The sequence below is a fragment of the Hypanus sabinus genome, chromosome 14 (genome assembly GCF_030144855.1).
Source record: "Hypanus sabinus isolate sHypSab1 chromosome 14, sHypSab1.hap1, whole genome shotgun sequence".
Lineage (NCBI taxonomy): Eukaryota > Metazoa > Chordata > Chondrichthyes > Myliobatiformes > Dasyatidae > Hypanus > Hypanus sabinus.
The window spans coordinates 91,628,812-91,643,599 of NC_082719.1; the positions used below are offsets into that span (position 1 = coordinate 91,628,812).

Here is a 14,788-nt window from a genome sequence, read left to right on the forward strand (position 1 = left end):
AGGAAGAGTGGAATACTTCTAAAGAGATTTTTCACAGTGCTCAACAAAAGTATACTCCAGTCAAAAGTAAGGACTGTAAATGTGGGGAGAGCCAGCCTTGGAGAACTAAGGAAATAAACATAGTATCAAATTAAAAGCTCATGTGTACAAAGTTGCAAAGAGTATTGGGAGACTGGAGGATTGGGAAAACTTTAAAAAGCAACAAAGAACAACTAAACAAGAAATAAGGAAAGAGAAGATATTGTATGAAAGTAAATTAGCACAAAATATAAAAACAGATAGCAGAAGTTTTTATAAATATATCAAGTGGAAGAGGGTGGCTAAAGTCAACACAGGTTCCTTGGAAGAAGAGAAGGGGAAATTGATATTGGGTGATAAGGAAATGGCTGAGGCATTGAATGACTATTTTGTGTTGGTGTCCATGGTGGAGGGCATGTCTAATATGCCAAAGAACATATAACAATTACAGCACGGAAACAGGCCATCTTGGCCTTCTAGTCCATGCCAACACTTACACTCACCTAGTCCCACTGGCCAGCACTCAGCTCATAACCCTCCATTCCTTTCCTGTCCATGTACCTATCCAATTTTACTTTAAATGACAATACTGAACCTGCCTGTACCACTTCTACTGGAAGCTCATTCCACAAAGCTACCACTCTCTGAGTAAAGAAATTCCCCCTCATGTTACCTTCAAGAAGGATGTTATGGATGAAATAGGAGGTGAGGACCTCGATAAAATCACTGTCACTGAAGAGATAGTGATGAGCAAACTAGAGGGCCTGAAGGCAGATAAGTCCCCTGGTCCTGATGGAATGCATCCCGGTGTGCTGAGGGAATGGGTGGAGATTATGGTAGACACATTGGTAATCACTTATCAAAACTCTCTAGACTCTGGGCAGGTCCCGGCAGATTGGAAGACAGCAAATGTCATGCCACTTCTTAAAAGATGGGCAAATATAGGCCAGTTAGCTTAACATCTGTAGTTGGAAAAATGCTTGAAGCAGTCATTAGGGAAGAAATAGTGAAACATTTAGAAAGGAGTGGTTCCATTAGACAGACACAGCATGGATTCAGAAAGGGCAGGTCCTGTTTGACAAACCTGCTGGAGTTCTTTGAGAATATAATCAAAGCAGTGGATAGAGAGGAACAGGTGGATGTTGTATACTTGGATTTACAGAAGGCGTTCGATAAGGTGCCACACTAGAGAGTTACAAATAAGATTTGGATGCATGGAGTCGGAGGAAGTGTATCGGCATGGATAGTGGATTGGTTAACCAATAGAAGGCAGAGAGTTGGTATAAATGGGTGTTTCTCCGGTTGGCAGTCAGTGGTGAGTGGGGTGCCACAGGCGTCGGTGTAGGGCCCGCAGCTGTTTACCATTTACAGTGATGATTTGGAAGAGGGGACTGAGTGTAGTGTAGCAGAATTTGTTGATGACACGAAACTGAGTGGAAAAACAAATTGTACAGAAGATGTGGAGAGTTTGCAGAGGGATATAGACAGGTTAAGTGAGTGGGCCAAGGTCTGGCAGATGGAATACAATGTTGTTAAATGCGAGATCATCCACTTTGTAAGGAATAATAGAAGAGCAGATTATTATTTAAATGGTGAAAGATTGCAGCATGCTGTTGTGCAGAGGGACTTGGGAGCGCTTGTTCATGAATCGCAAAAAGTTGACTTGCAGGTACAACAGGTTATTAAGAAGGTGAATGGAATGTTGGCGTTCATTGCTTTAAGGATTGAATTCAAGGGCAGGGAGGTCATGCTGCAACTATACAGGGTACTGGTGAGGCCGCACCTGGGGTACTGTGTGCAGTTCTGGTCTCCATACTTGAGGAAGGATATACTGGCTTTGGAGGCAGTGCAGAGGAGGTTCACCAGGTTGATTCCAGAGATGAAGTGGTTAACCTATATGGAGAGATTGTGTTGCCTGGGACTATACTCTCTGGAATTCAGAAGACTGAGAGGGGATCTTATAGAAATATAGAAAACTTTGAAAGGGATAGATAAAATAGAAGTAGGAAAGTTGTTTCCATTGGTAGATGAGACTAGAACTAGGAGATATTGCCTCAAGATTCAGGGGAGTAGATTTAGGACAGAAATGAGGAGAAACTGTTTTTTCCCAGAGAGTGGTAAATCTGTGGAATTCTCTGCCCAGGGATGAAGTTGAGGCTTCTTCACTAAATATATTTAAAATTCAGTTGGATAGGTTTTTACATAGTAGGGGAGTTAAGTGTTATGGGGAAAAGGCAGGTAGATGGAGCTGACCTTATGGACAGATCAGCCATGATCTTATGGAATGGCGAGGCAGGCTCAATGGGCCGGATGGCCTACTCATGCCCCTATTTCTTATGTTCTTACCTTTTAGTCTGCTTTTGTGCAGTAAAAGAGCTTGATAAAGGTAGTCTAATTCAGTACTGGTACTGAAGAAAAGCAATCAATTGAAATATTTTACAATGGATGAATAATTTGTTGATCAGTAGAATCTACAAGATGGTACAGCAATTGTCAACCTGTTAGTGGCAGCAGGATACCAGCAAGGTCTTAGCTCACTATCTTAATGCATAGAAATAGGAGTTATAAACACTAGGCTTACAGATGATGTAATTTCATAAACACAGTGATTACCAAAACAGAAAAGGATGAGCAAAATGGGCAATTCTGCAAACAAGTAGCAGAGTAAGTGTGTTTATTCACTTCAAAGATTTCTGCTGGCAAAGCCTTTGGTTAATGCTCATTTCAGATTGCCCCGGCCACAACCGTGCTCTTCAGAAGGTGATGGCGTGCTTCCTTCTGGAGGTTACTGCTGCTTCAAAGCTCCAGCAATGCAGGCCTTAAGAGACACAAGAGATTCTGTCAATGCTGGAAATCCTGGGAGTCACCCCAACGCAAAATGCTGAAGCAATTCAGCAAGTCATGATCATTTATGGAGAATCTCAGCTGCAGCTATGGAGAGGAATGATCGGTCATTGTTTCGGGACATTGAGCACATCTACAAGGAGCGCTATCACAGGAAAGCAGTATTCATCATCAAGGACCACCACCATCCAGGACACGTTCTCTTCTCCCTGCTGCCATCAGTTAGGAGGTAGCGGAGCCGTAGGACCCACATCACCAGGTTCAGAAACAGTTATTACCCCACAACCATCAGGCTTTTGAACCAAAGGAGATCACACACTCCAACGCTGTGCTGATTCCACAACCTATGGACTCACTTTCAAGGACTCTAAAATGTTTTTGTGTTATTTATTTAATTGGGTTCTCTTTATCCAGTTTTGGGACATGTGAAAATCTGATCATATTTATGCAGAAATAGATAAAATTCTACAGAGTTCACAAAGTTCCTAGCACCACTATATGTATTCTGTAACTTGGTATGCATGTGTACGGTTGAATGACAATAAACTTGAACTTGAACGTAGACTTGCTTCAGAACTAGGCAAAACACAGTAGGTTAAGGCTACCTGGGAGCCTGAGTTAATGCATGCCATGAGCATCCTGTCAAAACTCTTCAAGATGGTGGAAGTTAGAGCCACAGGCTGGTAGCTATTAAGGCACATTAACTTGGGTAACAGGATGATCGCAGTCTTCTTAAAGCATGTCAGCTCGATGTTGAGAGAAGTTAAAATTGTCTGCAGATACCCTAGCAGCTGATCTGCACAGGATGTAAGCATACAAGCCAGGCCAGATGCTTTATATGGGCGAAGTGAATTGAAAGCTGGCATAAACTCAATGGATTCAATAGCTTTGTTCTGTCTCTGATTTCTTAAAGAGGAGGAAAACACATGATGGAATACAGTAAACAAGATAGGATTGTTCAAAACTCCTTTCAAAAATGAGTACGACTCTTACCTTTGTACTCCCTTAACTGATGGTCTCAGACTGAAATGAAAACTGTTAATTCATTTCCATTGATGTTGCCTGATCTGCTGAGCTCCTCCAGCATTTTATGTGTTAAAGCACTTCACCAGTTCTTTTACAAAATTCTTTTAAGTGAATGTTCACCTTTTAGGAAGCTGACAATTTTCCCATGTATCCCTGCATGGGTGGGAAGATGACAAGCACATTGCTGAATATGGCATATAACCAATCATGCAATTTTCTTTGTTTGGAAATGCTAAGTATACCCCAGTGTTTTGGAGACTGGATTAATTTCCTCATTCTGAATTGAAAGGATGTCAATTTGTCCACTATTCTGTCATTCACTCTTGTCCTGATGTCACCAGGTCACCAGGAGCCACATTAAGGTTTGCTGTCGAACCACACAATTGTTAGTCAAGCAACACAAAATTGTGCAGAAAGATGTACAAAGTTCCCTCTACTTCAATGTCATTTTAAGATATCTAAACATTTGCAAGTTTTGCAGAATTATTGCCTTCTATTGAATTGGTTTTACCAAACTGCATGCAACACAATACCCCAAGGATCAAACACTGCATTCATTAGTAATGGGATAACAAAAATACATAATTTACCATTAATAAGATTATAGTGAAGTATCATGTCTAAAACTTTTTCTTCTTCTTCGTCTCATGTAAGAGTTTAGCTCATAATACATCAATAAAAGATTTCATTAATTTCACCTGTTCTAGTCACCTGTTTTCCACTATGACTCATTTTATCTGTCATTCCTTTTCCTTTCTTGTAACCAAAATGCTCAATGCTTTCAGATTTTTCTCAGAGCCAGTAGTAAGAAATAACGTTAACTCTTAGTGGCAGCACCCCCAACACTGAATTGATTCTACAACCTATGGAGTCACTTTTAAGGACTCTACAAGTCATGTTCTCGATATTTATTTATTTATTATTTTATTTCTTTTGTACATTGGCTGTTTGTCCTTTGTCATGTATAGTTTTTCATTGATTCTACTGTGTTTCATTCTAGTTACTATGAATGCCTGTAAGAAAATCTCAGGACAGTAGTGACATATATGTACTTTGATAATACATTTATTTTGAACTTTTAAACTTTGATCCTTAGCTGTGTTGACTTCTAAGTTTTAGAGTTTGCGAACACTCATTATTCTGTAGTCTGGACTGCTGATGCTTGCATCAGATCAGGTAACACATAAACTACTGGAAAAGGGGAGACAAAGTGATGGAAGCTTTCATCAATAAACTTTATAATAATTCCAAACATATATATTGAAAATGTTATTAACAATGATATTGGTTTAGGAATGGAACAGTCTGAATATCAATACAAACAGGTTTCATTTATACCAGTACCCAAGAAGGAAGGAAGGAGAATGGGGTTGAGAGGGAGAATACATCAAACATGTTGGAATGCATAGCCAACCCGATGGACCGAATGGCCTAATTCTGTTTCTAAGTCTTGTGGTCTAAGAATGTCATAATCTGGCTCAATGACCATTGTCCAGTAGCACTCACATCCGCTGTGATGAAATGCCTTGAGATGTTGGTGATGAAACTTATCAACTCCGGCCTTGGAACTGACTTGGATCCACTTCAATTAGTGTTCCAGCACAACAGGTCCAGAGCAGACATCATTTCATAGGCTCTCACAGTTATGTATGGTGACACATATGTACTTTGATAATAAATTTACTTTGGACTTTTCATCTGGTAATCCATCGCTTCCATTAGATTATTTAAACAAATGGCCACGATTAGACTTTAACAGCTTAATATGACCACATTTAATATGAACTGAAGATTGTATGTGAAACATTGCAGGTAAGGCCATAAATGATAAACTTTCATTAAGAAAGTTATTTTAAACTCTCTGTACTTTGGGAATGTAACTTCTGTTTTGTGTGTTCCTTGTGACGTGAAAAACTCAGATCTGATTGTACCATGGTGATTTGGGTTATCACAGACAAATTAAAATCTTTTTTGAATATGTACATTTGAAGTTACAAATCTGGACAAATAAAAACTCCAAAGTTTCTTGTAAACTAAATTTTATTTGTGTACATATCAGTGAAAAATTCATAAACACAAACTAGCGATCCATCTGTGGTTATACAACAGCCTGGATTTTGTGATCCTGATGGAGGGACAGTATCTGTCTTTGAAGAAAATAGCCTGTGGAGGCATCCCGAAACCTCTGGTGATGACTTCCCCAACTCCAAAGTGACTTTTAGACTGTTGTTATAAAATGGGGAACCTGTAGTATTCAAGATCAGTGATCTTGCAGGCTGAGAATTCTTAAGAGAATAAACCAGGAAGTAATAACCACATATTTATAATTAATCAAAGTCAAGCATGGGATATTTCCATGGAATCAAGGGGGAATTTGAACCATTTTATTACAGAACCAAACAAACTATATTGTTAAGAATGTGGAATGCAGGGAATAACAACTTGTAAAATAATTCCAGGGTCAGGGTATTTGCACTGCAATAATTGTGACTTAAACACTATTAAATCTTGTTGAAAGAAAGGAAACCTACTTTGCAATTATTTTTACAGTTACTGTAAAGCTCTAAAAAAGTGTAGCTCATTGATCGCATCTGAAAAAATGGGACAGATCTGATAGAATTTGATATCTAACTACATGCCCTGGATTCCAGCTGTGTCTTTATAAGAATAGTGACAATTGTTCCATCATTAATGCCTCCAATTCTGACTAGCATGTGTAATGATCTTGTTTGTAAAAGGCAATCTCCAGCAAATGAAAGGCTCTTGTTTAAATTTGTAATAGATAACATCAACTTTAGCTGACAGATCAGGGATTTTGGATGAGGAATTTGTGACATAGCATGAATGAAACATTTTAGAAAATGTACACCACTGGGGCATAATTTCCATTTTGCTGTTTCTAGATTACAGCCAGTGATCATGTTAACCAAACTGGGCAAGCTTTCCTATCACAAACTAATCTCGATTTTCTAGGTAATTAAAATTATGTACACATTTAGAATACACTCAGAATTGTGCTTTTTATTGTAAGTTACTTAAAGTATCTTTTCTCTTAAAGCATTTTAGCACTTATCTTCAACATGTGATGTCTTTTCAATTATATTCCCAACAAGAGAACAAATGCAAGTTTCATTATTCATTGCAGTGCATGTTCAGTACTACAATATCACCACTTTCAAATAATTATGGAGAAACAGTATACTTAAGCCATTGCCATTCATTCTTATACTCTTGTAGTTTCAGAGAAACAAAATATTCAAACACAAATGACATTAGAATTCAAAATCAGGCAGTTAGGAGCTAACTCCATAACTATTTCACATCCTTGAACATATATACAAATCAGAATAACCTCCTATAAAATGGTTAGAAGTGAAAATACTAGAACAGCTTATACAATTTTTGATCCTGAGTCCTAGATGTCAATCAGGGATGTAAAAGTAGCTTAATTCAAATCTTAATTTAAGAGAATCAACATAACCAGAAATTTTAAGCTCTCTGATGAAATTTAATTGATACATGAGTTAATTGATCACTTAAGGTTAAGTAAAATAGTTGTTACTAGTATACACCACTGTTTTTTTTAGAGATCGAAAAATGGTAGGTCTTTGACATCTTTATAACACTGAATATTCACAGTTCATGAATGAAACTGTAAATAGGCTAAAAAGTAACTACTTAACTTCCAAACTGTCATCTGCTTTGCCACTGTCAGCATACAATACAGTGATGATAACAAGCTTCTTAGGAACCATCAAACTCAACCCAGATCACAAGTAACATTCCTGACACAAGGAAGTCACCCCAGCACGGGAATATCAAGAACAATCAAAAAGACTCATCCGTGCAGACAATGATCTGGATCACAGAGTCGTTTGCTCAAGAGCATCACACAAAAAGTGATGGATGAAGATGTTAGCAAATCAAGGATCACCGAAAGGGAGGGAGCATGAAGGAAAATATGACACCCAGAGGAAGCCACATACAAAACAATTCTGCAATGCATGTTTATCAATGAGGGCATCAGATATGACCGAGTGTCTTTTATCCAAGACACCAAAGAGTCGAGCAAAACCAGTAGTAAAGTAAGCAGAATGGCATGATACAAAGGTCACATGGAACAGACCAAAACAAACAAAAACCTGAGGATGAACAACTTCTCAAACATTTGAAAGAGGTAAAGGGAATGTCAATGAATCTCAGGGTTGTGTATGCTGACATATATGTACTTTGATAACAAATTTACTTGAAACTTTGATAAATGCCTCTTGAACCAGAGGGGATAAAATCACTCACCCCAACAATCAACTGATTCCACAACGTATCCAGGACTCTACAACTCATGTTCTCATGTTCTGGATATTTACATATTCACACAGTTTGTTGTCTTTTGCACATTAGTTGTCCAACCATCTTTTTGTGTGTGGCTTTTCATTGATTCTACTGTGTTTCTCTGTAATTATTGTGAATGCCCACAAGAAAATGAATCATAGGGTTATATATGGTGACATAAACATACTTCGATAAAACATTAACTTTGAACTTTAGTACAGAGTGAGATGACACAAACGCCAATGACTTGAAGCTGTTGCCTTGCAAGGATAAGGCTCTGTTCCTGAGACACCTCATCCTGTAATTCACCCAAGTGAATATCCCAACTGTGGAGTCAGGACTCTTTCACAGAAAAGGAATTTTTAAAAAAATGTACAGTAACTCTCATTGTCCCCCCCACCCCATAATATCTGTTTTATTGATTCCATAGCAGAGGGACATGGTAAAATCATAACCCTCAACATTCACACCACCCCCCCCCCCCACCAAACAGAAAGGCTTCATTGCAGCCACAATGAGGTACAATAAAATCGTGAAGAGGGCCAAACACTGAGTTCATGAAGCAAGCAATGGTCTTTCTGGTTTTGACCAAAGCATTAAATTCAGGTGGTCATAAAGTATTCACTATAGGAGTCAGATATCAGAGGCTTAATTTCATTGAGGACTTTTATACAAATAGAATTATAACAGAGGGGATAGAATTAAGATGATTGCATCCAAGATGCTCAAGAAAGATGACCTAGCCTCTTGAACTTTACCACAGATTCTCTGATGCTGGCATGGATGTGAAACTTCAGATTAGATAGAATTAAGACACGTTGTTTTATAGAGGACTTCAGTTAACATAGGGAAAGTCAGATCCCCACGATCAAGCACCAGATGTACATATACAACCACCACATCAACTCACAGGATAAGCAAAGTCCTATCAGCCCTGTGTCCTACTCGAGCAGGGACTCCCAGCCTGGGGTTCATGGACACCTCAGTTAATGTGGGGTCCATGGCATAAAAAGCATTGGGAACCCCTGTACTAGAGGATCTACAAATGTATCTTGGAGCTTGTATCAAACCTATCTCCATAATTACTGTGGACAACCGATAAGGAATGACTAAAGAATGGTTTACTAGTTTCAAAGCAAAACCCATGGAGGAAATATTGAAAACCATGCCACCTTTGGATGTCCTTCCACATGATCCTAACAGAACTATCAGAAAGGAAGCTGGGGTGGATCAGGAAAGAAAACTGAAGGAAATTCTTTGTCTCCAAAAGGGTTAATTTACATCTGAACTGGAGACAGAGGATTTAGGCTAACAAAGGCAGAGGACCAAATCCCATTAGCAGTACTCTGGAAACCTGTACTCCTTGAACACAGACGCTTCCTGCCAAATTGATGGAAGTAACAGAATGACATTGAAATGCCAAGGAACCTGAAAGCGCTTAGGGAAACTAAAACAATCCAAAGTTGACCAATATGTTACAGTTAATAGTCACGATTGACATAGCAGAAGAAATCAGCTTAGAAAGGAAGAGCCAACATGGAGAATAAGCACAGAGATTATTTTATTTAGCGATGCAACACAGAACTGGATCTTCCAGCCCAACTATTCCCACCAACCAGAAACCCACCTATGTACTTAACCCTTGCCTAATCACAGGACAATTTACAATAACCAATTAACCAACACATCTTTTGGACCATAGGAGGAAACCCAAACAGTCACAAGGAGAACGCAGAGAGTCCTTACTGATGCCACCACAACAGAACTCCGACTCCCCAAGTTGTCTAAGTGTTGCACTAACCACTGTGCTATGGGGAACTAAATCTCAAACCTCCGATCAAATAATACTCCGATACAAATCAAGAATTCTGATCAATTATGCAAAATAGCGACCTCAAATCACCTTAATTACTATCAATATTCACAACACAGCAACTTAGCAACACATATAATACCTAGGAAAATACTAGAACAATCTTATAATTGCTTTCATAACAGTTCCTCTACACTTCTAAAAAATTTCATACAGATTTTTTTAATGTAGAAACTGACTTTTGGATTACAGCAATACAGAGTTTCTCATAACAAATCACTTTCACAGTTGTAATTGTTTGAAATTTAAATACAAATCGGTGTAACAGGTTTACTCCCAAGGTCAACTTTATATTCAGTGGGAAAAGACATTATTGATGGCATTGAGTGACACTAAATCTTATTCCAGACACTTTGTTGTATCTACTACTTAAAATTCAAAGCAACAATTGAAATGCTGGTGGAACTCAGAAGGTCAGGCAGTATCTATGGAAGGAAGTGAACAATTGACATTTCAGGTCAAGACTCTTCAGGTTCTCTTCCCTCTGCAGGAGGCTGTCTGACCCACTGAGTCCTTCCAGCATCTTGTTTGCAGCTCCAAATTTCCAGCATCAGCACAATCTCTGTGTCTTATACTTTAAAATTGTTCAATCTGAATTAAGTTCTACATTTACAGCTTATTGGGTCAAATCAAGGTATAAAAAAAAGCAGTAAATCTCAGCTACTCTCTCTCTCTCTCTCTTTTGCCCGAAATGTCACTGGGGCTTAGGGGAGCAATTAAGGTCCTCCCTCTCTGGCAGCGTTCACTGCCTTCTTTATCATGTCAATAGCTTCCGAACAGTTACTATTGATGGTTAATTCAACTCGCCTGCCACAATTGAATCCTGAATCATCAAATCTTTACTAAACACCATAAATGGTTTGTTTCTATGAATCACCACACCTTTAAAACTTCTATAATCAATACCTTTGATTGACCTTTTTGCAAATTAATCTTTACACATTATGTGACATGGAGTCAAATCAGTTTGAGTGCAGACTAGAGAAATGTACTACACAACTTCAGATTTTGTTAAATTAAAGGCACTGTATGAATGCAATTGTACCTGAGCTATTTTGATGAAAGCCAATATTCTGCAAAAGTGCAGCCAGGAAGCTCTTAAGAAAAAATCTTAAACTCCACAACAATGCTGTAAATCTCAAGGAATTCTGCAGCATAACTTGGTAGTGAAACTACTACTGAGGTGTTTCGTATCAGTGATCATAGTTCCAATATCGGGGGTCAGGTGCAGGTGAGACAGAATTTTTTTTACTAAAAGGGTCATGAAGCTGTATTATTCTCCACTCAGAACAGTAGAGTATTTAAGACAGAGGTTGACAAACATTCAGATATTATGGAACCAATAGATATGGGGTGAAGGCAGTGAAGTGTGGCTGAGGTAAAAGATCGTGTGCAATCATATTGAATGGCAGAGTAGGCAGGTATAGCTGAATGGCTTATTTCTTATTGGAAATCAAGTGACTGTAAATGTGTGTGAAAATAATTCCTCTATCTTCCATTTCTTATTCTGAAACTGTAAAGACTATGCATTTTTGTTACCGATTTAGCAGCCAACGTAAATAAAATTTTCATATATTCACACATTTTCCAGGAATGTTTTCCTCTTTAATGCCCTTCTACAATGAATAGAGATCTAGGTTTTCTGTACATCTTGCAATATACCCTTCCCATCATCCCAATGAAGTTCAAATTAGATTCCAAATTTTTCACAGCATTCACACTCAACCAAAGTTTAGCTTAGATTTGCCTATTTTCATATTCAGCTGTGAAATTTACAACCCAGAATTTTATGGCAATTTCTCCTCTTCCATAACCTATGTAACAGATCTTTTAAAAGTGAATTTAGAAGGTACCTTACAACCCAGAAATAAATACTTTGAATTACATTTGTCACACCTTTTACCCTTTCCCAAATAGTTAATATTCCTGTACCTGCTGGATGTCGACTATTCCATGTTAAATTTTGACTTAACTGCCTATAATCTTGTTCAATACATAATATTTGATCTTTTGCTTTCTAAAAAAAAGATTCAGGATTTCTTGCAATAATCAACAATAAGAAGAACTCTAGTTTCTCTTAGAAATTCTTATTACCTACACTACACCCATGATATTCTTAATAATATATGGATGTCTGTTTGAATTTTAAAATGAACCATTAATCTATTTTCTATATGAAGTGTTGTGCTAAAAACAGAATTGGTTCAGATAGGGGAAGTATTAAAAATTTAGAGTATGGGGTTATTCTATATAACTTAACAGTTAAGATAGACCAAGCAAAGTAATAAAACATGGATGCAAATAATCCTGAAATTGTATGTTATCTGAATTCAGATGCAAACAGTGGATCTAAAATGCACTTACTAGATAAACAATTGTAACTGGCTATCTGAATTAGCCCAAATTAAAGAAAAAGTTTATTTAAATCATTTTGATAAAATAGGCCACTTCATTAAGGCTAACTGCATAGTCTGTTAAGAGAGTCGGTGCATTATCAAAAATCTTTCCATTAAAACTTTGCCATTTACCAACCGGAAGATAGATGTCTCTTGCTTGTTTGCCCTTTTCTAGAATGGGGGCTACCATAAGGTCGTCACCGATCAGAAACTGTGTATCTATTCTGTGTGCATCTTCCTTATCAGGAGCTATCCACCACAGGGGCCTGATAATCGGATTACCCGTTTTAGTGGCCTCCTCCGCTAGTCGGAATATAAGGGGCCCAACTACTCTTTCTCGGAGCTGGGTAAATTTAGCTGCAATCTCCAAAACCTCAGCATCGTATCGCCAAGGAGGGATGGAAAATTGCATGGCTGGAAGAAACGCTGATAACTCAAGCCAGCGTATATAAAGCTCTCGGTCTGGAAGCTCGTCAGACCCATCAGTTTTATTTGGATAGACATTTCCTCCAATCATATCAGGCAATATGAAGGGATATCCCAAAATACTCATGGTGAGGGCAGTAGGAATGAGAGACTTCAAACCAAGTTCATAACCCCAAACAGAATCACGGTCGATCATACGAACAAAACATGGAAGCACCTGGGTCCCATATCCTATCCTCACTTCGCCTGCTTTGCAGTAAGAAGCTGCTATTTCTGCATACAGTTTACTATAGATGCTGGGATCAGACAGAGGTTTCTGAGTGCTAAATTCTACAGGAAGGTAACTGGTCTCGCCTGCATCAAATTTAAAAGATTCAATCCCATACTTTGATTTCATGTGCTTCAATCTTTTCTGAAACCAACTTTTAGTCTCAGGATTGGTGAAGTCCAAGACTGCTGCAATTCCATTCCACCATTCCACAAGACCAGGAAGCCTCCCACTGGAGTCCATTACAAAATATTCACTTTCTATACCCTTAACAAAATTTGGAGAGTTATAGTTCACAAAGGGATGGACCCACAGGGTCACCTGGAATCCGTCTGACCTAAGTTTTTGTATCATTTCCGAAGCATTTGGAAACTTCACCGAATCAAAGTCAAATTCACCATAGCTACTGGAGTATCCATCATCAATTTCAATATGACTGCAATTGAATTTATATTTCTTAATTTTTTCTGCATAACGCAACACCTTATCCTGATTCACTTCAGTTTTGTACACGGCCCAGGTAGACCATATAGGATACATGAACATATTGTCTGAAGGTGTGGTCTCGGGCTTTTTGAAATATTTCTTGGCCATGTAACGGTGGATAACTTTCAAATTAGAACCAGCACAGACTTCATAACTTAGCTCTACAAATGGCTGTTGTCCTTTTGGTGCTTCAAATGGAGAATCTTTGTATCTGGCGAGCAAACAAAATGCTTCTCTATTGGAGCTGTTCCAACCAATATGCAGAGGGACTGAATCATTAACTCGAATGGCTATGGAGTTATTTGAGACCCAGTATCTTTCTATAATTCCACCAAAGCCTTCACGCAATGAATGCACATCACCTGTTACGTATGGCTTTGGATCTACCACACCTGAGAGTTTAATAGGCCAGTGCTGTGAACTAGTCTCGCCTCCTCCATACCAATATCCACCTGCCCAATACATGCAGTGTTCAACCGTGGAGTTCGGTACCAGCGTTCGCCACTTGACGTTGTAGCAAGTTATGGAATCTTTGGGCTTAAAGGTTTCAATAAAGAAATCAACTTCTTCTTTATTAGAGCGTGTGCAATTTAGCCGGGCTCCAGTCTCATCTCGAAGACATGACTCAAGATCGATGGGAGCAGATTTGAAGCCCATTTCAAATAAAACCGAACTGTTAGTCTTCTTAATGACAAATCCATCCTTATAGAGCTCCAATTCTTTTACATTAAAATAACTTAATTTTTTCAGTGATGCTGAATAATAGCACCATGCCACGACAGCTGAAATTATCAGCAACACACCAAGCAAAACAGAACAGATTAAAGGCTTAACTTCTTTGGATTTTTTCTCCCGAGCTGTAGGTAAACTTCCCGGCACAACTTGGTACATTGCATCAATTCGCGGGTTCTCTCCTCTACCTGCCCGGTGTTGCAACTGATGGTGGTAGGTATGAGGCATAAGGTTGTCATTGGGTGATCCTGAGGCTCTGGTACGATGTAGCTGTTTCACTATTTGATCATCCCCAAGTCACTGTGTGAAGCCAGAGAGCGATGCATAGGAATTCTAGATGACAAAAGGGAATAAAAATATTGAATCTTTAGCCTGCCAAATACTTGA

General features: G+C 38.5%; 1 protein-coding gene across 1 annotated transcript in view; it reads right to left on the reverse strand.

Moving 5' to 3' along the window:
• Positions 1 to 5,910: 5,910 nt before the first annotated feature.
• The window catches only part of myorg (myogenesis regulating glycosidase (putative)), a 31,891-nt gene continuing 23,013 nt past the window's right edge, over positions 5,911 to 14,788 (reverse strand). Inside the window, exon 2 of the mRNA XM_059989638.1 lies at positions 5,911 to 14,734. Within this exon, the coding sequence (XP_059845621.1) occupies positions 12,515 to 14,629 (2,115 nt within the window). The 5' untranslated portion in view covers positions 14,630 to 14,734 and the 3' untranslated portion in view covers positions 5,911 to 12,514. The remainder of the gene's footprint in view (positions 14,735 to 14,788) is intronic.